This window comes from Stenella coeruleoalba (assembly GCF_951394435.1).
Source record: "Stenella coeruleoalba genome assembly, chromosome: 6".
Taxonomy (NCBI): domain Eukaryota; kingdom Metazoa; phylum Chordata; class Mammalia; order Artiodactyla; family Delphinidae; genus Stenella; species Stenella coeruleoalba.
Genome location: NC_137151.1, coordinates 66,946,787 through 66,972,525, shown reverse-complemented (window position 1 = coordinate 66,972,525; position 25,739 = coordinate 66,946,787). Strand labels below are relative to the sequence as shown.

Below are 25,739 nucleotides of genomic sequence, written 5' to 3'. Positions count from 1 at the left end.
AAAACAGGATTGTTAACTGCGAGAAATATTCTAGAAATATTTATAATGCAAACAGAAGGAGCTATGATTAGAGGTGGAGCCTTCTTTTATCGTTTAGCTTTAAGTATGAACCTGGCTCCAGAAATGGACCTATCCTAAAAACTGGCTGGCACTGGGTGGGCGCTGATAACTGTAGTTCCCAGCTAGTGATCACAGACCAGTTCCACGCGCTGCTCCCCTGGCAACGTTCATGCTAGTGCCAAGTCAATAACCGATCAATCTTTCATCTTATTTAAAAAAGAGATATAATATGCATTTAATTTCATTCAATAAATCAATTCCACATAACTTACCATCTCTTAGAAAATTCAGGAGACAGCAAACATCAGACATGAAAAATTACATGAACGCAGTGTGATGCACTGGAGAGGAACGAATGCACCATGGCAATCAGGAGTTGTAATTTAAATGTACCACAAGAAGAAAAGCAAAACTACTGTAATTTATTGCTGTATCTATGCTTCCCAGTATAGCTATAATATTATAAGTAGCTACGAAGTGCCACCTTCTGGTTTAAAACTGTGGAACATCATCTTTATTTCTTTTTAAATGCCATTTTTTGGTGGACGTATAACAACGGCAGCAGTTACAAAATGTTGTCTGAGTACTTTTGAGAGCTCAAAACAAAGACCTGTGTATAGGCTGAATAAAAAGATGTTCAATTAATAGTGCACATAGTGTAACTTTAACAACATCTTTCATTGGAATTTTCGTGTAAACCTTAATAGAGATGTGACTCACAGAGACCAAAAAGTAAAGTATCTTTTCCTTTCACGGTTTACTGAGGTGGTCTGCATTCTCGCAAATGATTTACAAAATACAAGAAATGCCGCATGTGGGTATTAGGCGTGAAGTATTTCATTTTCTTACAGAAGGGGCAGCAGGAGGACAGGGAGCCTAGTGGACACCCTGTCGCCACCTTTCCCAAGGACGCACGCCCTCAAGAATGGCAGTGGAAACCTGGCAGCAAGCCACCCTTACAATTCTTTTTGGTTGTTTTAAAATACAAGCACTTCCTGACATTTCCCTCCCCGGCCCATGAGCCCCACCCCCACTTGGCAGGATACAAACCCACGTCCTCTTGCTTAGTTTTCCCCTCAGAATTATTTACAAGATGCTTACAGATAGGGTACAAACTAGTATGAAATTAACGGTAGTTTGCGTTTCCAGACACACTCCTGTGGTGAAATAAGCGCACCACGCCAATTCCGAAGGCCGGTCCAAAGCTAAGGTGACTCAGAGGCATCTGCATCCGTAACCGCAGAGACAGGCTTCTTGCTGGCTGGGATGGATTCGCCGACTCTGTCCTCAACAGCGGCCGGGGCCTTGGGAGTGGGGGGCGTCACACCCACGGTGAGCGTGGACGCAGCATCTGCTCTTGCAGTGGTCGGGACAGGGTCGGAGGGTGGGCTGCCGGTGGGTGGGAGAGAGGACAGCAGCTCTGTGGAGGCTGCCGTGGAAGAGACCTCTGGAACCAAAGGAAATGACGGGAGGAACTCGGATGGCATGGGGAGAGATGCAATGCCAGGTAAGTTTTGGGGAGGCAGGGAAGGAAGAGGTGGCAAACCTAGGACAAAAACGGCATAGATCACACATCCTCCCAGCACTAGAAGAGCAGCAGTCAGCATCACACGACTATTAATTTGCATTTCGTTAAGGAAACAGAAGCTGAGGAGAGACAATACAAATCACAACTTCTGATTATCCTCAGTTGGAGGCCAGGACAGAGTTAAATATTCACTGCAGGACCAGCTGGCCAGGAGGAAAGGTTCCCTCATGTGACTCAGCCCAGAGCTCAGGGAGGAAATGATTCTCCCAGCCACGATGGACAGGAGCCCACCCAGCCTGCGATGCAGCTACACCGAGTCCCCAGCAGGAGGACTCCACTCTCGGGGGCAAGCTGCAGGTGGATTTAAGCTGCCCTCTGGACAGACAAGAGGAAGAGGAGACACAGGGGCCAGGCCTCCTGTGAAGGTTTCGCAAGGGAAGGGCCTGCTGTGTAGCCCCTGGCATTAGCCTCACCAGAAGTACTCAGCCTTTATAACTATATTTATAGTATAACTATTTATAGTACACTTGGCGGGTTTACTGTAATGATTTTAAAATGCAGATGAAGGGAAAGAGTATTACTTCTTTAAGAAACAAAGGAAAAGCAGGCTGTAAAACAGGTTTGGGGCAACCTGGGGACTGGTGAAACCCTTAATACTCTTAGAGTCTGTCAATCTGGGGAAAGGGCAGAGCCAGAAGCCAAGAATACAGGGCACAAAAGAAAAGACAAAGGGAGCACTGAGACAGTAAACATTAGTTTGAACTTATTGACTTCATTTGTTTTTTAACCCATTGCACTGAAAAGCAAATGGGTTAATGAGGATGGGTAACGAATACACGTAGATGATGAGTGTTACAACAGGGGCCGTTAGAAATGTGACAATGCCACTGTATAATAAGATCACTCGTTGACATCACTGATGGGCCAAATTCCTGAGATTAGCAATTAAAAGTCAGACCTGACTTGTGGCCATCTCAAAGCTAAAGATAATCTGGGCAATCATTAACCAGAAGAGCAGACTTGTGGGGACATTCTGCTGCTTCACTTTCAACAGTGCACAGAATACGAGTGTAAACACTCTGAATATCTGTGAACTTAACTATTTGTAGCTAAAATCTCTCACAGTTTTTGTTATAAAAAATTTGTTAATAACGAAGAATATTTATCAAGTAGCAAGCCCAGCTAGCCTCAGCCACACAAAACAGGTGTCACTACTCCGCGGGTGGCAGCTGCCCAAAACATGAGGAGAATCACAGGGAGTTCATCTGCCCCCACTGAGTGAACTGCGCACACCTCCCATCCAACTCAGCCCAGCAAGGCCACGCCACTGCTCTTTATTTCTACAGCTGGCCTTTGTGGTGCTTGAGCTGTCAGGTGCAGGAAAGGAGAAAGGGGGAGGAGAGGCAGCCAGGCAGGGGAGCAGCACAAAGACATTCCTCCTCCTCTTCTTTTTCAAGCTTTTTAAATAAAAAAGATTGATTTTTATTTGAAGCAGCTGAAATTTGTTAAACTGATCTGCCCTTGCCAGGAAAAGACTGAAATAGAGGACTGCCTTTCCTGGATAAAGCTTTTTATTAGACAGAGTCCTAGGAAGGCAAGATGGGCAACATACCCGGGTTCATGAGTTCCGGTAAGCTGACACCTGGCACGACGTGCGGGGCAGGGAGGTTGAGATTGGGGAGGGCAGGGAGGTTTGGTAGTCCTGCTGGTAAAGGCATCAGACCTGAAAAGAAGGCAGAGAACAAAAGATAAACCATCCAATCCTTGCATATTGAAAAAAATACTACCCACTTCAAAGTGAGAATACCAGAAGCCCACTTACCGCGGGGCAGTTTTATATCATAACAACAGTAACAATAAAATCTCGCCCAAGTGAAGCATCCTTCTATACCTAAGTGATTAGAAGGCTAAGTGGGTAAGGGTTAAAACAAACACACACTTCTGAACCCAAAAGCAAGAATGATGCTGGCCTATGTCTTGGAGAAGGGGCTGATTTATCTCAGCAAACATGGAACTGATTTTCTTTGATGGTTGAGGTTTACAGTCTCTCAGGCTTTTTTTTTTCTTTTTCCTTTTTAATTTCAGACTTACAGTTGCTAATTTATATGAAGAATCCCCATGTATATCTTTCACTCTAACTTCTCTAATGTTAACATTTTACCACACTTGCTGTGTGCACACATTTGGTAAATGGCTTAATATGTCTGTGTAATGACATCTTTAGCCATACAATTAAAGGCTCTCACAATGCAAGTATATATTTGATCACTGAAATAATATCTGATCGTTATCTGCTGGATAAAGGGACTTGGTCTTCACTGGGAACAGTAAGTGAAATAAACAAAAATCTAACCTAACATTAGAGCTACTGAAGACTCAAGTAAGGAGTGCTCTCCTCCAGGACACAATGTCTTATTCACTAAACAACAACCAGAAAGCCCTGTGCTGAAGGACGGACAGTCTATATACTCCTTATTCCTGCCTCAGGCTGCACTGGGGGCAGGGAGGATGGTTGGCTGGGGTTAAGAAGCCCAAGGCTCAGCAGCTGACTAGCTGGTGACAGCAGTTCATTGCCACTTGGTCTCACTTAACACAAAGTTACAGCAGAGACAGAATGAGAGTAAAAGACATAAATAGTCACCGCATAGGTAGAAATTTTTTTCATTGTTTTCTAAGATGCAAAATATCAGTAAAGCTATTGTTATTACATATATGTCTCCTGCTACTTACCTGGTAATGTAGTAGCTGGGTTCATTGGCGGCACAGAAGTGAGGGACTGGTTTACTTGTGGTGGCAATAATGGTACTGTTGGTACACCTAAAATAAATGCACAACCTTTTAAAAATTTCAGTTGATAAGGAGTGAGCAGACTATCTCGGACAGTCTTCCGTCCCTTCCCTCCTGCCATGGTCAGGTCTTCACTCAGTGTGACTTTAGTCAGTTGGTCTCTAGCTGCATCACTGCCACAGCTCATCCACCTGCTCTGCCCTTGGCCCTTCGCAATGGCTGTTAGCAGACCGTGAGCCAAGAGGGCGGGGGGCTCTGCAAGCCCTCCGCAGCTAAGTAAAACCGGGTAAGAGTTTTACTCCTGACCTAAGCGGGGCTGGATTAGAAAACTGTTTTGGAAATGGGATACAAGGATCCTAATCAGTTTCTATTGGGCTCCTGACCTCAAAGGCCACGTACACCTGGGGCTGCTGGGGGGCTATATGCCCCATGAAACAGTGAATTCTGGTCTGTGAAAGAGAATGATGTAGATGGCCTGAAAGAGACAGAAGAGCATGTGGACCTCCAGAGATGGGGAGAATGACCTGGTTTCCTGAATCTTCATTTCCTTTTGACCTTAGGTTCTGTGACACTCCTCTGAAGTCTAGTACATTCCCACTTTTACTGCTGTTAGCTTGAAGTGGTCATGTTCTTTACATTCAAGTAACTCTTACGATACCACCTAATGAAGATTACCTATTAATGTTTACCACCTACTCATGTGGGAGGTTTCGCTGATGTCCAAACAATAGTAATACTGCACATGGATTCTAGATTTTGTCTTACAGAGATCTGCTTAAATATGGTAACAAGAATGAATTGTGCCTGAAAGGATGAAGCAACCATTTTCAGACAGTTTTTAAAATTTAGTTAGTCATGTGTTTACTTTTTTGCAGAAATTGGAGCCATGAAAAAATAGGAGAGGGTTCTTTGTTTTATCAGAGTCTCAAAAGGGCTGGACGGTTGGTTGGTGTGTTCAGTCTTTAAAGTTTGGGTGGGGGGGCACCTACTATATGTCAGACATTGTTCTAGGCACTGAGGAACTTTACAGCATAAAGAAAATAGAAATCACTACCTTCTGGAAATTTACATTCTGATAAGGGGCAGAAAAAGAAAGGGAGACAGGAAGTGTGAGAGGATCACATCGATTAATGTCATTTCAAAATGATATATTCATTTTCTGAAAATTTCTTAATCCAAAATTTTCAAATCCACAGAGGTGTTTTTTTAAAGCACATACTTTAATGTTTCTACAGTTACTGTTTGGGCTACTTTGCAGCAATATAATTAAAGCAAAGACAGAAAAATAAATGCCTAACAAAAAGTGGGTTCTCACATGTTATAATGCTAGAACATCTGAGTGTTTTTAAATTTATTTACTCAAAGTGAAAATGCTGATTTCTTTCAGTCTCCTTTGAGCAATTTCTGCTTTATTTATGTCTCTGTCTTTTAATACTCAAGAAACCATTTCTCTACAGTGTAATAAGACCAGGGATCTCAGTGCATGTGCATATATGACAATATAAGTATAACTGTAATGTAATTAGGGAAGATTTAAAATGCCTCTCAAAAGAAACTGGAACTTGAAGAGAGATGTCAGCTATCTCCTAAAGCCAGAACACTTTGCACTGGAACACTCACTGTAAAGCCAGGTGAGAGTTATCAGACACAGATTGGATTGCTGTCTTGGGAAGTCTATCCAGGAATAAACTAAAAAACCATTTCTTACATCTGATGGGATATAAGAAAAAAATCTTAATATCATAAAAAGAACTCAAACACTGCTTGAATGAAATAAACTTTAGAATCTCTTCCAAATGTATCCATGACTTGATACTGATGACATTAATATTTAATGTCATCCAAGAAATACTCTAAAACTGGACTGTGGTGATGACTGCACAACTCCATAAATTTACTAAAAATCATGAATTCTATACTTGCAGTGAGTTAATTTTATGGTATGCAAATTATACCTCAATAAAGCTGGGAAAAAAACCCAGCAAAGAGCAGGGGGTAGGGAGGTACGTTATCATACTGATAACTGGCGACGCTGGGCGGTGGGGGCTGGTTGTTCTACTTGTTACGCAAATGAATCTTTATTAATAGTCATCTAATTTTGAATATGTTTCAAGTTTTTAATTGTAAAAAATAAAAAATTTAAATTTCATACGTATCTTTGGGAAATAAAACAAAGACTCTGAAAAGATCTGAGATTTGAACCTAGGGGACAAGCTCCAGGGATCATACTGTTGACTGCATCTTGATGGGCTGTTTTAAATCCATTCGAGAACAAAGTAGAATATGATCAAATTTGGGATATAAATATTAAAAAAAGAGCTCAACAATAAAAGGCTATTAATGAAATAAAACTAAACCATGTCACAGTATTTCATCCACTTACTCAATATTAGTTGAGTATATAATATACTCTTGGTATAAAGAAAGAAAACCAGGAAACAGGAGATTTTAAAAAAGGAAAGGATAATTCAGAAAGAGTCATGTACCACAATGTGCATTGCAGCACTATTTACAATAGCCAGGACATGGAAGCAACCTAAGTGTCCACTGACAGATGAATGGATAAAGAAGATGTGGCACGTATATACAATGGAATATTACTCAGCCATAAAAAGAAATGAAATTGAGTTACTTGTAGTGAGGTGGATGGACTTGGAATCTGTCATACAGAGTGAAATAAGTCAGAAAGAGAAAAACAAATACTGTATGCTAACACATATAGATGGAATAAAAAAAATGGTTCTGAAGAATCTGGGGGCAGGACAGGAATAAAGATGCAGATGTAGAGAATGGACTTGAGGACACGGGGCAAAGTGAGAGAGTGGCATGGACATATATACACTACCAAATGTAAAACAGATAGCTAGTGGGAAGCAGCCGCATAGCACAGGGAGATCAGCTCGGTGCTTTGTGACCACCTAGAGGAGTGGGATAGGGAAGGTGGGAGGGAGACGCAAGACGGGGGAGATACGGGGATGTATGTATATGTATAGCTGATTCACTTTGTTATAAAACAGAAACTAACACACCACTTGTAAAGCAATTATACTCCAATAAAGATGTTAAAAATAAATAAATAAATAAATAAAGGAAAGGGAAAAATAAACTCTATCAACATACCAAGTTAAGAACTGTATCATGTGACCAAGCAATTCTAATTTCTGGGTATATAACCAAGAAAAATGAAAACATATGTCCATGCAAAAACTTGTACACAAATGTTCATAGCAGCATTATTCATAATAGCCAAAAAGTAGAAACAATCCAAATGTCCCTCAACCGATGAATGGATAAACAAAATGTGGCATATCCATGCAATGGAACATTATTTAGCCATAAAAAAGATGAAATATTAATATATGCTATGACATGAATGAACCTGGATAACACTATTCTAAGGGAAAGAAGCCAGAGAGGAAGGTCACAGAAGACCACACATATTATATGAAATGTCTAGATTAGAAAGAGAAAGTAGATTAGTAATTGCCTAGGCCTGTGGGATTGGGGGAAAACAGGGAGTGACGGGGTACAAGGTGTTTTTGGCGGGTAATGAAATGTTCTAAATTGATTGAGGTGATGGTTGCAAAACCCACTAAATTGTATATTTTAAATGGGTAAATTCAATGCTATGTGAATCACATCTCCAGAAAGCTGTTGAAAAAAACCAAAACAAACAAAAAAGGAGTATATTAGGTAGAACAAGGAGTACAGAAAAAGAGGAGATAGGCGTATGTCCCCTGAGCAAGACTGAGTCCCTAGGAAAGGAATGGTAAACTGCTCACTTTTGTATCCCCAGTGTCTACTACTTAGGGGATATGCAAACATTTGTTGAGTAAATAGGGCTATTAAATAGAAATTAAAGGTAGAATCCTGACTCTACAACAAGATAAGCCCAAGATCTAAACTTGTCTGAAAAGAGGTTCAAATGCCTGTGATGATTCAGTACCAGCTTTCAGACAGGGCCTGTCAATGCAGAGCACGTTTACAGTTTTCAAAGTACACTGGCATCAACTTTTAAAATTCTACAGCTTGGGACAGAAAACAGTATCGTGTAAAACAAAGTAGACTGCAAACAGAATCTATTTTTCTGCACACCTGTACTGAGAACATTACTGACAGCTGGTGGAGTTGAGCTAATAGAAAGTCCAGACAGACTCTGTTCAATTTCTGTAGTTCCTGGTGATGACAAAGACGGGGGATTAACTGAGGACAGCTGGACCTTCCAAAAAAAAGAAAGAAAAAAGGAAAATTACTCAAATTTACTTAAAAGAAAATATAAATATTGGCTCTCACCGGTCCTACAGATACCTTTTTCGATCATGTATTAACTGTCAAAAGTTTTCACCTGGCACTTTGGCTTTCAGACACTCCTTCCTAATTTTCATACGTGCCAAGGACCACGCACTGTAAACATCTCCCCCTCCTGTCACTTCCAGTCTTTTAACACATGGCATCTAGCCCATCATACACACTGTTATAGCCACTTCGACACCAGGAAGAGATTCTCTCTCCTCCTTCCTAGCCAGCCAAAAAAGATTATACTCAACCCTTAAAGCACCACTGCTTTCTTCTTCTTTGAATTCTCAGCCAGTTTTGTGTTTTTAATTTTCACTGCTCATGGAAGAAGTCAGCTGAAGTCTTAATACCATGATAGATTCCTTAAAAATTTCTTAAGATGTCTAACCTCATGAGTCCTCATCAATGAATGAATGTGGCAGCCAGATCTCTACCTTCTGGGAGCATGGGGTGGGGGTGGGAATGAATCTATATGGACTTTACAGATGGGTGGATGGGTGATTTCACCTCTGAATCCTCCAACTTATGCCAGCTCCAGTGCCCTCTGGCACATTCCAACATAACTTGTATTCTGGCCCTTCTCCCTAGCTGCCATTTCACCCTCTGGTCTTCTCAGACTGCCCATAGCGCCTCATCTGGGGCAGAGAGCACTGATTGGGACAGCAGATATGATAGCAGGAGTCTGAACATACAACAACACTGGTTCTAGTTATGAGCCAATGGTGGATGGGGGTGAGGAGAGGTTACACTTCCCCATAGCTCCCCTTCACTTCCTCTAGAACTGGGGATGGCCCAACCATGCACCATAAAATGACAGTGGCAGCAGCCCTTTCTTTACAACTGTAGCATTTTCTTTTTGAATGTTTGGTTTTTATTTAGTCATGCATAAGAGTTAACTGTCCTGTAAGGCCTGCACAGGAAACATTTTAAAAGCCTATAAGCCTGCAGAAATACCTCTTATTCCTTAAAAAGCCTCACTTTGATCCTGCAATACTTCCCACACCCCTAGTTCTCTTTGCTTTCCCAGTCAAGTTTCTTGAAATAGGAAGCAGCAGTTATCATCACCTTATCACTCACCACTCACCCTCTATCTCCTGTAAGTTGGTATCTGCATCCCATCAAGCCTTAAGTTGCTCTAGCCCAGGACATGTTTTTTCACTCCTTCTCTCACCTGACTTCTCTGCAGTACCTCACATAGTTGCCTATGCCCCCTTTCCTGAAGCTCTGTTCTCTCCCTTTGGCCTTCTCCTGAGCTTCCTTTGCTGAATGCCCTTTCTCTGCCCATCCATTTAAACACTAGGGATGTTCAAGATTCTGGCCTCGGTCCTCTGACCCACCCAGGCCCAGTCCCTTGATGATTTTTATTCATTTTGATCATTGGATTAAATTACCCTCTCTCTGCTGATTCCCAAATCTGTATCTCTAGCCTCGCCCTCTTTCCTGAAATCTAGAACCAGAAAATATTCATTTGGATATCCTACAGGAACTTCAAATCCAACATGTCAATATTTAACTCATCATCTGCCCAGTCTCAAATAAGTGCTACCACCCCACACATCTATTCATCTGGGTGGAAAGTTATGGTATAATCAGGCAGTAAAGTTATCTTACCTCCATAAATCCATCTTTAAGAGGAGTAATAGGTGTACCAGTCATCTGTCCTGGAAGAGAAATTTTCTTTCCTTCTTCAAATGGGCGTGTAGGTATTCGATGCAAATAACCATATCCAATGCCACATCCTAGGCTATGAAGATATATTTTTCTTAAAGTTATCATCACAGCTTGCATTTTTGAGGTTTTGAAACAGAAAAACAAATCTCCATTCTTTTAAATACTGTCATCTTATCAGAAGTCTCTTCTGACAACCCTTTATTAAATAGCACCCTTCTTCCCACCACAGACACTAACCGTACTCTCCTTTATTTTTCTTCAAGTATTTATCACCATCCAACACATTGCCTATTTATTTGTTTATTTTGTCTCCCCCAATAAAATGGTAAGGTCCTTGAAGGCAGAGACCTTGTTATGTTTACTGCCTTAACAGTTCCTGGCACATGGCAGACACTAAATAATTATTTGCTCAATGAATCACATATAGCCTTTCCACTGAAGAGCTCCAAGCACTTTTGCATGTTGATGTCATTTACACAACCTATAGGTCTATTTCAGAACCTGACATATATCAATCCAAATTAATCCAGATTCCTTCTAATTCATCCTCCCAATGACACCAGAGGTATTTTTTTAATAAGATACAATCACTTTCTAGAGTGATCTTCCCGTAGTCTGTTGTCTTCTTTCCAGAGTCTGTTGTCTTCCCAACATTCCCTTTTCCTTCTTCCCTTTGGAGAACTACTCCTCTGCCATTCTGTGCAGCACGGGTGGGACTGTCAATCAGGGGGCCTGTCCTGCCCAAAACAAGGAGTGGCTCATGACCAGAGCCAGGCCAATTTACCTCTCTTGCCCAGGGCTGCAAATCTTGGAAGCGACAGAAAAAACCAAAATGGCTTTATCCCTTCAGTAGAAAGTGATGAAATTGCCAATTAGTTCTTCCTTTCTAAATCCCTAAGGGTGTCTGAGTCCTGTCCTTTCCCATTGTGAGTCTTTGATTATATGAGTGACTCCGTAGCTATAAATTCATGTCTGCTGCAGCTGGTTTCTACTACTTGGAACCAAAGAACCCTCACTGTTACAATATTATAGAACTAACACTGCCCGAAGTATATCCAAATTCCTGACCACGGTATTTAAGGCTTTTCACAATCAGGTTCCAACTTATGTTTCCATCACAATTGCCTTTATTTTCCAAACTACTTGCACTTTCTGAGTAGGACGTGCACAGGTATCACTGTGACTCTCTCCTGCCAGGGCATCTGTTATTTCCATGGGTACTACTACCACCAAAAGCGGGGAGAGCAGGCAGTGGCCAACTTCGGCTCTTCCTTATCCAAATGTGATTTCATAACAATGCTTCATATTAAAAAATTACTTGTTCCCTCTTCTCTCACTTTTCCTCCCTATACCATCAAGCTGCAAATTTTACTGAACTGGATCTCAGATAGATTTAGAGGAAGAAAGAAAGATTAAATAATTTATACTGATCAAATACAAGCCTTTCAGAGGTAGCTACATTTAAAAACAAGGTGCTTATTAATCAAAAGAACTAAGTGGTGGTAGAGGAGGCACTTGAGGCAAGAGGGAGATCTCCATAAATTTAAAGACAGCCCAAGAATGAAGCTAAGAAAAATGTGCTGTAATGAAAGTAATGTGGTCAGCCTCTGAGGAAGGAATGAAAACCAGAGGCACACATATGCCAAATGGGGGCGGACTCAGGAAAGTGGTCTGTATGGGCCTGTCTAAAGCAACGGCTGATCAGTGGTACTAAACCACGTCAATAGGAAAAATGTCTTCCATAGAAAAGGAATAACTGCTAACGTCTAGAGAAGAAGGGCTCCAAGAACAAGAATGTAGCAGTATTTAGTCAGCGTAATTAAAAATTAATGAACTAGTAATGTTCTTTGCTGCTGAACTTCACCATCTAGAATCTCTTCCTTAAGACTTTGATTTCATGCTCACCAAGCAATCTTGTGGTAGTAATAGGATCTAAGTATTATTCTAACTGGAGAGGGGGTATTTTTCTATTGTAAACTGAAAATTTGCCTCTCTAATGATGACAGAAGCTTCTTTGCAAATTTAGTTTATATGAGTCAGTCCCTCTGAAATGAAATCAACTTTGAATACCTTAAGAAGATCATCTTTCTGTGTGTTTACAAACCTGGACAAAGGACAACGATAACTTGGTCAAGTATGGCCCCCAGACAGGCCACATTTTCTATCTCATTTTCTCAAATTGCAACAAGTTAGCATTCTGGTGGCAATATACATTTAGCTGTAGAACCTCAGGTAGTGTGGGTAAAGGTACTGTGAGCAAACAGGCTTTCTCCGTCTGCATCAGCTAAGTCATCCTTTTCCCAGCAAGTGCTGGAACTTTTATAAAACACTGGTAGAAGTTTCCAAACTCTAGGCTTTCCTATAATTCTGGTTTACACTCAACAATTTCCTCAAATTAAAAAAGGTTCTTAGAACTTTCAAAACAATGAAAAATTTCAATTTAAACAGTAGACAGAAGACCTAAAGATACCATGTTAAGTCAGCATGCTTTGCTTTGGTCTGGCCTTTTGAAATTAGGGAACTGACTTGATGAACAGTCCCAGAAAACTGATTTTATAAAGTTTGCTTTTCTGCTTGGCTTGATCCTCTTTCTAAATTGCTTTTTATTGTTGTTGCAATTTTGTCTAACTTTTGGTTAAAATCAGCCTGTCCATTTCTAAAAGGTAACAGTTTCCACAAAGTGCTAAGAAATTTCCCCAGCAGCTAGAGAAAGTTATACTGTATTGTCCCACTGCTGAGGAGGGAATTTTGGGAAAATAAAATAAAACTGAAAACTATTTTAATAAAATAACAAAACAAAAAAGTTTGTTAGATCAGAAAGAAAAGGACTGGGTATGTGTACCATGCTCAATAAATATGTGCTTTAAAAATATGAATTATTGGATTCAATATTCTAGGTCAGCTCTTTCCTTTTCTCAAGAGAAGTCTTACAATAAACCAATAACTTGTTTCAAAATAAAAACAATGTTTACAACACATCTGACTGGTAAATTTAAGTAGTCATAACTTAGTCTAAAAAATGACCTTACCTGCCTTCTCCACCCCATGCAGAATTTGGTGTAATAATCACTTCTCGACAGTTATCAGTGTCTGTATTATACACATAAAGTTTCAATGGTTTTGCTTCATGTGTTTCAATAAGGCTGAACAGATCTTCAGACTGCAAAAGCATTACAGGAGAAAAATGTTTTTGTTACTGAACTTTAGAATAGTAGGTCTCGAACCTGACTAATATCTAAAACAACAAAAACCTAAAACAAACAAACAAAAAACACACCTAAAACAACAAGAATGAAAAAAAACGACATACACAAAAACCAGATTCTGGGCCCTGCTGCTGGACATAAAAATCATTTCTTAAAACCAATACTCCAAACGAGGTTTAATTCAATATATTACCTATCTACACAATGCAAGGCCTCATGTCCAGTTCTGTAAGACCTAGTCAGCAATTTTAGTAAAAGTCTTCTATACCCAAATTCTACATATTCTGCTTACTATCCATTATTAAGACCTGGTTCTCTGGGTACCTTATTTTTTCTCTCATTTGTGATTTAGCAATATATACTTCCACTAGCTAACAGACAAGGAAAAGGATCCAACTAATACAGCTAAGCCAATTTTGTTACCTTAGAAAGGAGAAGAGAAAAGGAAATCAATAATCAAGACGAGGATTCGATTTAATCTTGAGGTACAAGAGATTTCTAATATATACCATACACAAAATCTGTGCAATTGCCAGAGTGTATGTTTTTCCTCACAGCTGTACCTAGTAAGACACCTCCCAGATTTCTGTTTAACACCCTGGAGCGTAAGCTATCTTGATCAGCAAAGACCTAAATTTCAACTTTAAATGTGAAGTGTGCAAATATACTTCTGAATTTAAACATTAATGAGAAAATGTTAAATAATTGTTAGTATTAATAAACAAACAAATTACCTCATTCATGACCATATCTGCTCCAATGATATAATCACTATGAGGTCTAAGACCTGCCAGTGCTGCAGGAGAATTTGATTCCACTTCCTAGGATGACACAAAAACAACCCCCCATCAAATTACTGCATATAAAATAATCTTCCAAATTGTATAGTTCAGTCCTTAATTACAGTAATTTAACCCCCCCATATTTCTCTTGTTAGAGATGTCAGATCAGAAACTATAGGCTATATATATATTTAATCTCCCAAGCATTAAACAACCCACAATATTTAACAAATATTTAAAACATTTCTGTAGCTATTTGCTTTATTTTATTTTTTAATATTTATTTATTTATTTGGCTGCGCCAGGTCTTAGTTGCAGCACTTGGGATTTTCGTTGCGGCATGCGGGATCTTTAGTTGCGGCACGTGGGATCTAGCTCCCTGACCAGGGATCGAACCCGGGCCCCCTGCATTGGGAATGTGGAGTCTTAACCACTGGACCACCAGGGAAGTTCCTGTAGCTATTTGCTTTAAAATACCTTCTTCTAATGGATAAATCATTAAAAAATAGTTCTTGGGCTTCCCTGGTGGCGCAGTGGTTGAGAGTCTGCCTGCGGATGCAGGGGACATGGGTTCATGCCCCGGTCTGGGAAGATCCCACATGCCGCGGAGCGGCTGGGCCCGTGAGCCATGGCCGCTGAGCCTGCGCATCTGGAGCCTCTGTTCCACAACGGGAGAGGCTACAACAGTGAGAGGCCCGCATACCGCAAAAAAAAAAAAAAGAAAAAAGAAAAATAGTTCTTAGGCATCATATTTGCTTCTCTTCCTCAAGTTGTTTTTCTTTTTCACTAATCCATATTTTAAAAGCAATCAATTCTGATTTTCAGAAACTAAATATAGCCTAATAATACCCCTACAATCTCACCAAATTGGAGAAAACCACTATTAAAACACCTTTCTATACTGTTTCTTAAACTGCAAGTAACAATTCACAGTTGATACCTACCAACACATGCCAAACGTTTTCATTTGCCCCATCAAAGCTGCAGAAACGAATGCTCACTCCCAACAAGCCCTGGCCACCCCACATGTTACTTGGTGTGACTGAGGTCTCTCGCAGCTCCAGTGTTTTACTACTGTAGATAAGCATTTTTACAGGCTTTTCAACATTTGCTTTCAGTAGATCCTTAAGAGTATCATTGTCTTTATTCTGTAAACACATAGAAATTTTTCTTAATAAAAAACATTTACTTAACAGTAAAAATCTAATGTTAATTATCTTACCTTAAGCATCCCATGGCCCTATTGGAATAATATTATTAACATAAATAAAACATTCAATAGGTGGAGGTTTCATTAACATTCAAATACTCCTCAAAGTAAAAGAATGTCAAGAAATTAAGAACTTATGTTAGTGTAACAGAGCAGGACCCTATGGAGCCTTCCTGGGACAGGCCTTTCCCCCTATCCTCTGCTGTAGTACCTCTCTGAAGTACCCACATAATAGTATCTCATGAATATTTCCTGAGTTTTTCAAATACTAAAAACCACCACCAAAAGGAAGAAATTAACTACCTGAAGATCATAACAGGTAGCCTCCAGACCTACTGGTGGCTAAGGATTGATCACCATTAACCAGAGAATTGTGCATGAGCTGATCACATACCGTGGGACACCCCTCCCCTCCCCTTGCCTTTAAAAATGCTTTGTTGAAACCCTTCGGGGAGTTCAGGTTTTTCTGAACATGAGCCACCCATTCTCCTTGCTTGGGCCTGCAATAAACCTTTCTCTGCTCCAGACTCTGACATTTCGGTACTGTCTGGCCCCACTGTGCGTCAGGCACATGAACTTGTGTTCAAATAACATTAGGAACAACTCCATAGCTGACTATGGAATTACAGAATTTGCAAGCCAACATTATTTGAAATGATCCAGGGCTTCAATGATAAAAAACCAAAATACTCCACAAGAAGACATATTACTAACAGAGTTGGTATGACTTTGATTTTAAAAATCTAAAACATCTGCTAGAGTTGAAGTTTAACTTTAGACTCTACTCCTACATATACACTTTATTTACTACAAACTGGCAGGAAAAGAAAACGGAAACAGTATGTTAAATATTTCATTAAATAAATGAATAAAGGCCATTACGTAGGTGATGTTGGTAGTAATGAACAAAAACTTAAGACTGTTGTGAAAAAATAAACCAACGAAGCAGCCATTGTCATAAGAATTTCCTTTACTGAAATTATAGTTTCCTTCCTATTGGACTTTACTACATGTAAACTGAAAGCAACTTATAAAAAGTGGGTTTTTGTTGTTGTTGTTGTTTTTGCGGTACGCGGGCCTCTCACTGTTGTGGCCTCTCCCGCTGTGGAGCACAGGCTCCAGACGCGCAGGCTCAGCGGCCATGGCTCACGGGCCTAGCCACTCCGCGGCATGTGGGATCTTCCCGGACCAGGGCACGAACCCATGTCCCCTGCATCGGCAGGCGGACTCTCAACCACTGCGCCACCAGGGAAGCCCATAGAAAGTGGTTTTAATTGTGCACTTCTGGAACACATCTCTGTATAGTTTTGTAACATTATTTCTATTGATATATCAGGGAATTGAGCAACAAGAAAACTGACAAGTTACTTGAGAATGAGTCTTTACTAATCCATTTGCCAATAACCTACAAAAGTCTGACATCTTTGAAAAAGCAAAAGAGCAACAAAACCACATCTTTCTGCTTAGAAAAATTAAATATTTAACATATAAAGTAAAAGTCTCCAGTGATTTTCTTCTCCTAAGATTATTACTGGAGTGTGAGGTATAGTTTTCTATATTTGACATTCTCATGTTTACTAACACAGGGTTATTTTATTGGTATCATACTCTAAATAATGTTTGTAACCAATGAATAAATATCCATCCCAGATAATCTGAAAAATTCCATTTTCAAAAGATTACAAAATACCATAGGCGTAACTATAAAAAGCTGAACTTACTAATCTCGAACCATTAATAGAAACAATAAAGTCAAAGAAGGGCTCCAGTCCAGCTCTATGTCCTGGGGAATTTTCTTGTACCTGTAAAAACAAAAATGCCAAAAATGAAAAATGCAAAGCTTAATTATGAATCAAAAGCTAAATTTTAATACCCATCACTTTTCAGTAAAAATAGATTAATTTCATTGATACAGGTACCCACTAGTTCTCTTATTTCTCTTTATCTCCCAGATAATGTCCCTGCAGCTCCCTAAATTCTACTCATTCTTTAAATTCATCTCGTACATGAGGTTTTTCCTCTATGGTTCTATTTCACACCACTTTCTGCTTTTTGGGGGGTGGGGGACAATCCTCCCAGCATTTAGCGCATGGCATAGCAGACAGTTAATCATTACAACTGAGTGGCAAATTCAAATTAATTTATTCTACTTATTACATGACTACTACTAGCAAGGCACTATTCAATTACAAAACTAATGTAGGAACATAGCCACTGTTATCAAGACATTTATAATCTGTTGAGGAACAGGCAAGAAGAAGGAGAGATGGAGGACACAGACCTCTAATAGCTGTAATACAAGCCCAAAGATGTTAATGGTTATAATGGAGGTACAAAGTTCTAAGGGGAAGATTAAATCTGACTGAAGAAGTCTCACAGAAAAAAAATGACATTTGAATTGTGCTTTAAAAGGGGGTAGAGGGCTTCCCTGGTGGCACAGTGGTTGAGAGTCCGCCTGCCGTTGCAGGGCACACGGGTTCGTGCCACGGTCCGGGAAGATCCCACATGCCGCGGAGTGGCTGGGCCCGAGAGCCATGGCCACTGAGCCTGCGTGTCCGGAGCCTGTGCTCCGCAATGGGAGAGGCCACAGCAGTGAGAGGCCCGCGTACCGCAAAAACACAAACAAAAAAAAAAAAAAAAAAAAGGGGGGGGGTAGAACTTTCAAAGGTGCAGATGGATAAGGGGATGAGAAAAAACATTTGAAAGTTAAAGACATAATATGAGTAAAAACCCAGGGGGAGCCTGAAAAATGAGGATCATAATATGGTATACCTAGAGCCAACAGGGTGGTATGGGATAGAAATAAATTATATGCAACATTTTGTATGAATCAGCAGTTTTCAGGGTGTAACGATCCATGGCTTTCCTCAGATTCTCAAAGGGTTTCTCCTCAATCCAAATAAAGTGTTAAAACCATGGATTTTGTGCAATTCTTTTATTTTACAGGTGAAGAAACCATCTTATGACTTGCCTATGGTCTTACAGCTGGGTAGTGGTAGAGGTGAAACTCAAAAGTATATAACTATTAGTCCAGTAAGAAGGCTGGAAGGAAAGAATGGAGCTAGACTTACAGAGGATTTTACATGGAAGATTAAGATTACCTAGTTTCTCAACAACTCAAATGTTTAGCATCCCCAATTTGAAATGGATTAAAATAAACTATTAAATTTCCTAAATTTGCAGTAATATAAATATTGGTAGCTAGTTATGGTAGTAATATGACAAAAGAGCAAAAAGTTAATACAGAACATTTTGCATTTCCTCTAAAATATTTTCATAACGTTTTAAGGAATTTTTATTCTGCTTGATGTTACTAAATACTGTCAAAACTATCCCATGAAAAGAGTTTGCATTGATATTTGTAGGCTGAACTTATATAACAGTCTAAACAGTTCTAATAGTCAATTCTGAGGCTAATGCAAGTAACAGATCCACATCCATCCATACATCAATCTGTAGTTATTCACATAGTAACAAATCATTTTAATGCTTTCAAAATGGAACCCAAATTGTTCCCAGAATATGTCCCTCTTATACTGGACTTCTTGGATTAATGAGACTTGATCTTGGATTAATGATACATTCATTACTATTTGTATTAATGTTACCTTTTATTCATTTAAAGCCAAATTATACTATCATTGCCTCTGAAGAAGTAAAACTAGGTTTTCTTCATTTGTCACAGTAAGGAATAGTTAGTTGTCCATTATAAAGATGGCTCAATGTTTAACTTGCTAAAACTGTTTGACCTTGTTTTATGTAAAATTTCCTGCAAATGTGGGATTAAATCATTTTTGTAAATTAAATGAGTTAAATATCAAAGGGACTTATTATTTAAAGGTGTTGGCTCTCTAATAAAAATAATCAGTATATACTGTTTATTTTCTTTATACTCAGTTTTCTTAAATGGGGGCTATTTTATATTCCAAAATGGCAGATAGATTTCTCCTCAAATGGCAACTCTGAAAGGAAAATGGTGGCTGCCTGGAGCTATTATGAGAAGAAAAGAGACATCAAGTCACAGCTAGCTGGCAAAAAAAGTCATAATACTCTAGGTGTAAGATGCCTGCCTATTAGGTTCCTATCAATTAGGTTCGAAGTGCCTGAGGTGTGAAAAGAGAATAATTAGCACAGACCCTAGGAGCCCCCTCAGAAGGGAACTTCTCATTTAATGGGGTCCACATCTAATCATCTAATTCTCTGACTGGAAATGTTTCCAAACGATCATTTTATCTAGAAACCAACTAGTCCATTGATCAATTTCAGACTTCTCCACTGAGGCTGCCAACACTTTACCTTTTAGTTAAAAAGGGCTAAAGGCAATACTTTTGTAATATCACCACCAACCAAGAAAGGAGATCCCACACACTGATTCTTATCATGCCACCCTCCAAGTATCAAGTTTTACCACTATTTGTTTGAAATGGAAAGTTTCCAATACCATTAGAATTGTTCTTCCCCATAACTCTAAAAAGATTTAATAGCTAAATTTGGATTCTAAAATAAATAAATAAATGTAAATAATCCTTTCTCTATTTTCATTTGCTAGAAACATCGATATCTCTGTTTCTAATGGACCCTGAAATTAATTTCTTTCCTAAATTTATTTACATCATTAGTACCAGCACAATTCTGGCATCTAGGTATCTTAATTACTACTAGGAAGCCAGCAGAGGGAGCCCTAGAAAATGCTCTCTTTGACCCTAATTCATTTAAAGAAAATTTCCTATATTTCATAGCATGGAAAATAAATTCTACTACACCACAAATTAAACATCCACAAAGGTAAGTTCCTCTGGCAGTACTACCCACTGACAAGAATCTCTTAGGCACCTAATCTCTCAAGCATCAGATTACCACTTCAATACTTTGTCCCCTATGAGGTCTCATGATTGTTGATTCGTGTTTCCTTCAAACCGTCTTAATTTAAAAAAAGAAAAAAAGAAAAGAAAAAACATATATACCCGGCTCCATGGGCTATTTATTATTGGGCCAAATATCACGCAATTTAAGATGAATAGATTAACTTTGAAAGTTTAATAATTAAGATTTTACATGGGGCTTCCCTGGTGGCGCAGTGGTTGAGAGTCTGCCTGCCGATGCAGGGGACACGGGTTCGTGCCCCGGTCTGGGAAGATCCCACATGCCGCGGAGCGGCTGGGCCCGTGAGCCATGGCCGTTGAGCCTGCGCGTCCAGAGCCTGTGCTCTGCAACGGGAGAGGCCACAACAGTGAGAGGCCCGTGTATCGCAAAAAAAAAAAAAATGTACAGTGAAAAGATAATAGAATTTTAGAGCCAAACTGACTTGATTTTGAGTCATGGTTTGCCTACTTATTAGTTTTTTGAGCTTGGGAAAGTTTATCTTCCTGGGCCTCAATCTTCTCATCTGCAAGGAAGAGAAAATGCCAGCTACTTTACGAGAATATTGTATAGATTGAATGAATTTAAGTTCACAAAATGCCTAGTGAAGTCTCTGACATATGATAGGAGTCCTACAAATCTTAAACTCCTCTTCCTAACTCCACAATCACCACCTGAGGGCAAATCTTTATAACCAATTAATTCCTGGACACTACATTATTTTTCTAACCATGTATTAATTATCTCTCACCTCTTAAACAAAAAAAGAGAAAAAGACATAGAACGTCAGTCAGCTAGGAAGAGGAGATAAATCATTTTTAAAAATGTTGTCTCTCAAAAATCAATTCTATATGGACGTCAGATCTAAAGGTCAAATGTAAAACAATAAAGCTTTTAGAGAAAAACATAGACTATCTTTGAGATCATCAAGTATGAACACTTTTCCTTTTTTTTGGCCATGCTGCATGGCATGCGGGATGGGATCTTAGTTCCCTGACCAGGGATCAAATCCGTGCCTCCTGCACTGGAAGAGCCTTAACCACTGGACCGCCAGGAAGTCCCAAGACTTCTTAAACTGAACACAAAAAGCTAACCATAAATTTTTAAAAAACTGATAAACTTTACTAAAACTATGAACTTCTGCTCATCAAGACACAATTAAGAGAGTGAAATGATACAACATAATATCCAACAAAGGAACTGTATTCAGAACAAATTCAGAATTACTGCAAATCATTAAGGAGAGTGAAACCACAATGAGATACCACTTCACATTCACAAAACCTGCTAAAGTAAAAAAGACAACAACAAGGATTGGCAAGGATGTGGAGAAACTGGAACCCTCATACTAAAATGGTGCAGCCTCTGTGGAAAACAGTTTTGCAGATCCTCACAATGTCAAACAGAGAGTTACTGTATGACCTAGCAATTCCACTCCTAGGTATATAACCAGAAGAAATGAAAACATGTCCATGTAAAAACTTATACACAAATTTCATAGCTGCTGGAACGTGGAAATGTCCTTCAACTGATGAATGGATAAACAAAATGTGGTACACTTACAGAATGGAATATTATTTGGCAATAAAAAGGAATTAAGTATTGATATATGCTACAACATGAGTGAACCTTGAAAACATTACACTAAGTGAAAGAAGCCAGTCACAAAGACCATATATTTTATGATTCCATTTATATGAAATGTCCAGAATAGGCAAATCCATAGAAAGTAGATTAGTGGTGACCAGGGGCTGGGAGAAGGAGGAAAAGGGAGCAACTGCTAATGGGTAGGGAGTTTATTTCTAGGGTGACAAAAAGGTCCTGGAATTAGATACTGATGATGGCTGCACAACTCGGTGAATATACTAAACAACCAATGAACTGTAAACTTTAAAAGACTGAATTTAATGGTATGTAAATTACATCTCAATAAAGCTGTTTAAAAAAGAAGACAGACAACTTAACGAAATAGAGAAAAGATTGTAGCAGACATTAAACAAAAGAGGATGCTGAAGTGGTCAATAAATATGAAAATGTGGTCGACTTCAACAGTCATCAGGAAATGCAAATTAAAACCACAATGGGATACCACTACACACCTATCAGAATGGCCAAGATGAAAAAGGGAAAATACCAAGTGTTATGAGGATATGGAACAATCAGAAACCTTAATTGCTGCTAGTGGGAATGTACGTTAGTAAGCTATTTGGCAATATCCATACTAAAATACACACATCTTTGCAAATATTCCACTATTTAGTATACCCAGTAGGAATGGGAATACATATGTTCTCCAAAGGCATACACAATGTAACATTCACAGCAGCACTATCTGTAACAGCCCCAAGCTAGACTGGAGGAGTTCAAGGCTCACCTGTTAAAACATTCTCTTCACATGTTTTATCAAAATAAATCAAAGAGCATGTTCTCCTGATTCTGACCCAATGCTGTAACTTGTGACATATGAAGAAATTTGAAATAAAATTCTAATGCTAATTAAATGAAATAAAAACCCATCACTACATCATAGCTTCCTAGAAAAGATCTGCATGTTAGAAAAATGATGCTGAAAGAAACTGGTCTGCCTCAAAAGAAACTAAAACTCTGGCAACATGCCATCTTATTTTATACTCTTCAAATACCAACTCGGGTATTTGTTTCTTATGGAAAGAAAACTTGCTGTGTGATCTCAGGCAATAATCTTTCTGTGCTCCTTTTCCTTAGCTGTAAAGTGAGGAGGCTGACTAGATAGTCTCTAAGATTGAATGACTCACCATGAAAGAAGTCTGTTGTTAAGCTATCTATAGATTTTACAGTGTAGATCAAACCCAACAAGATCATTTTTAATTATACAGACTGTAGGTCATTTTAGTTCAGGTGTTTAGTAACACTGTGGCAAAGCAATGAAAAGGACACTGGCACTCACCTATCTTTTAAAATACAGATGTAAAATTTCCTCAAAAATGAGGATCTTTAAAAATTAACAGGGACATTTATAAAATTAATGGGTCAGATTTGATCCAAAACTTAAACAGCAGTGACGTACAGGGTTAGGTACATGGACAAAAAGTAGCTGCTGAATGACTAATTAAATGGAAATATTAATTAAAATGTTTACAACAAGTATATTTTAAGCAGTATTGGCACTATAATAGTTGTTCTCAACAGGTGACACAATAACGTAAATGCTAACAATAAAGGTAACAGCTAACATTTATTGAGTTTTTATCATATTCCAGATGCTATGTTAAGTGCTTTACATGGAATATGCCATTTAATCCTCAGAATAACCAATGAAGTAGACAGCATTTTTTAATAAAGAAATTTAATGTGCTCAAATTTTTTCCAAAATATTTTCATGTATACTATCTAATGTGGTTTTTAGTAAAAAAACAAAATCAAAAACAAAAGGTGGAGGAGGCACTACTCTTATCCCCACTTTTCAGATAAAAAGAATGAAGCTCAAAGAAGTTCAAAGGTTTGCCCAAGGGAAGACAATGAAGTGATGGAGTGACACTAGAATCTAGTGATTCACAAGGGTGGTCTCCAGTGGTCTACTATGATAGTCTCTCAATGTATCCATGTCCACAAGATGACAAGGTTCCTTACTGCGGATAATGTGCTTACATGATCCCTCACTGATGCTTAAAAAAACAAACACACAAGCAAAACCCAAAAAACCCCAGCACTATTCTCTTCATGCTGTAGTAAATTGATACGCGATGCCAAGAGGACCTATACAGTCTCTCAAAGTAACTACTTTGTTTTTGCATATGTTGTTTGGAAAGAAGTCATCTTACTTGATAATCACAACTCCCAAGGCAATCTACAGTCAGATTCTAAAGCACATATCAAATCTTTATGGATATTTTCTAGTTTAGATTGTTAACTGCTTTTTTATTAGTAAATCAATCAATATAATCCTTTTGGTAGAATATTAAATGAATGTACTGATATTAGTGGTTATTCTAAGTTCAATTCTTCTGAAAATTTCAGGGGAATTATTAAAAAGCCCTGTCAGTATCTGACCCAGAAAGGCACTGAAGCCAGTTCTGTGCACTCTACTACTTACTGACCAGAGACAGAAACCATAATTACCCACCAAGAGCAGGTCTCCCCAAATGAGGATCCTGAAGATCCATACATTAAAGCACACTTCATCACAAAAATATATAAGGGTATACAAACAACATGACACTACTAATTTGTTCAAGGCTTATTAATATCAGTTAAAGTTTATGTCTAATTATACTGACAATTCCTAAAAGTGTCCTAAGGTTCACAAACATTGTATTTCATGGCATTAACAAAACATTCTTTCATAATAAAATGAAGTATTCTGATTCCTACATTTGAAAGCAATATCAAAGAATGTGTATTAAACAATTTCACAGCCTTTTATTAGAAGAGATCAATTTTGGGAGCAGGTTAGAATCTTCAAATCGTGTTTATAAAGCTTTTTCAATTATAACTTTATATTTGGAAAACATCAAATAACCCAACTGTTTTCTTTTTATACCCACTGTTTCAGAATAAGTGAGAAGATAAGGGATAATAGTGAGATTTTTATGTTTTTCAAATGGGGGCATGAGTTTAAAAAGTTAGAGAAACACTGGGTTAGAATAAAAAAAAATTATGACTATCAAATAATGGGATTTCACTTTCTCAGAACAAGTGCCCAGTTGAAATCTTGCAGGATTTCATGTAGATTACTTAGGTTCCATTAAAAAAAGAGCACATCTAGGGACTTCCCTGGTGGCACAGTGGTTAAGAATCCACCTGCCAAGGCACGGGACATGGGTTCGAGCCCTAGTCTGGGAAGATCCCACATGCCGCAGAGCAACTAAGCCCGTGCGCCACAACTACTGAGCCTGTGCTCTAGAGCCCGTGAGCCACAACAAGAGAAGCACCGCAATGAGAAGCCCGCACACCGCAACGAAGAGTAGTCCCCACTCACCGCAACTAGAGAAAGCCTGTGCGCAGCAGCAAAGACCCAAAAACAGCCAAAAATAAAATTAACTAATTAATCAATTAATTTTTTTAAAAAGTATAGGCAACTCTTAAAAAAAAAGAAAAAGAGCACATCTATATAATAGTAGATACGGTCTAGGTATTCTGTTTTCTATAGAAATAATTCCACTTACTCTCACTTTCTCCTCTAAGGAGAGTACCTAATGCTGCCCAGTCTGCAGCAAATGGCTCAGAAGATAAAAACCTGTTATTACACTGGAGACACAATTCATCTCAATGGCCTTTCCTTCAAAACATCCATCATCTCAAAATCTCTCTCAGAGGAAATTATAAGGAACAGTGAACATGACATTTTTCATATCCCCATA

The 25,739-nt window shown here is 38.8% G+C and overlaps 1 protein-coding gene across 2 annotated transcripts in view; it reads right to left on the bottom strand.

Moving 5' to 3' along the window:
• Window positions 1–208: 208 nt before the first annotated feature.
• GORASP2 (golgi reassembly stacking protein 2) overlaps window positions 209–25,739 on the bottom strand; it is a 30,019-nt gene continuing 4,488 nt past the window's right edge. The window contains exons 2-10 of one of the 2 annotated variants that reach the window (XM_079925029.1): window positions 17,262–17,342; window positions 15,275–15,478; window positions 14,283–14,369; window positions 13,372–13,502; window positions 10,283–10,415; window positions 8,471–8,594; window positions 4,319–4,405; window positions 3,201–3,311; window positions 209–1,606 (exon numbers count right to left, since the gene is read on the bottom strand). In XM_079925029.1, the coding sequence (XP_079781155.1) occupies window positions 1,266–1,606; window positions 3,201–3,311; window positions 4,319–4,405; window positions 8,471–8,594; window positions 10,283–10,415; window positions 13,372–13,502; window positions 14,283–14,369; window positions 15,275–15,478; window positions 17,262–17,342 (1,299 nt within the window). In that variant the 3' untranslated portion in view covers window positions 209–1,265. The remainder of the gene's footprint in view (window positions 1,607–3,200; window positions 3,312–4,318; window positions 4,406–8,470; window positions 8,595–10,282; window positions 10,416–13,371; window positions 13,503–14,282; window positions 14,370–15,274; window positions 15,479–17,261; window positions 17,343–25,739) is intronic. The other variant, XM_079925030.1, reaches the window with a different exon arrangement.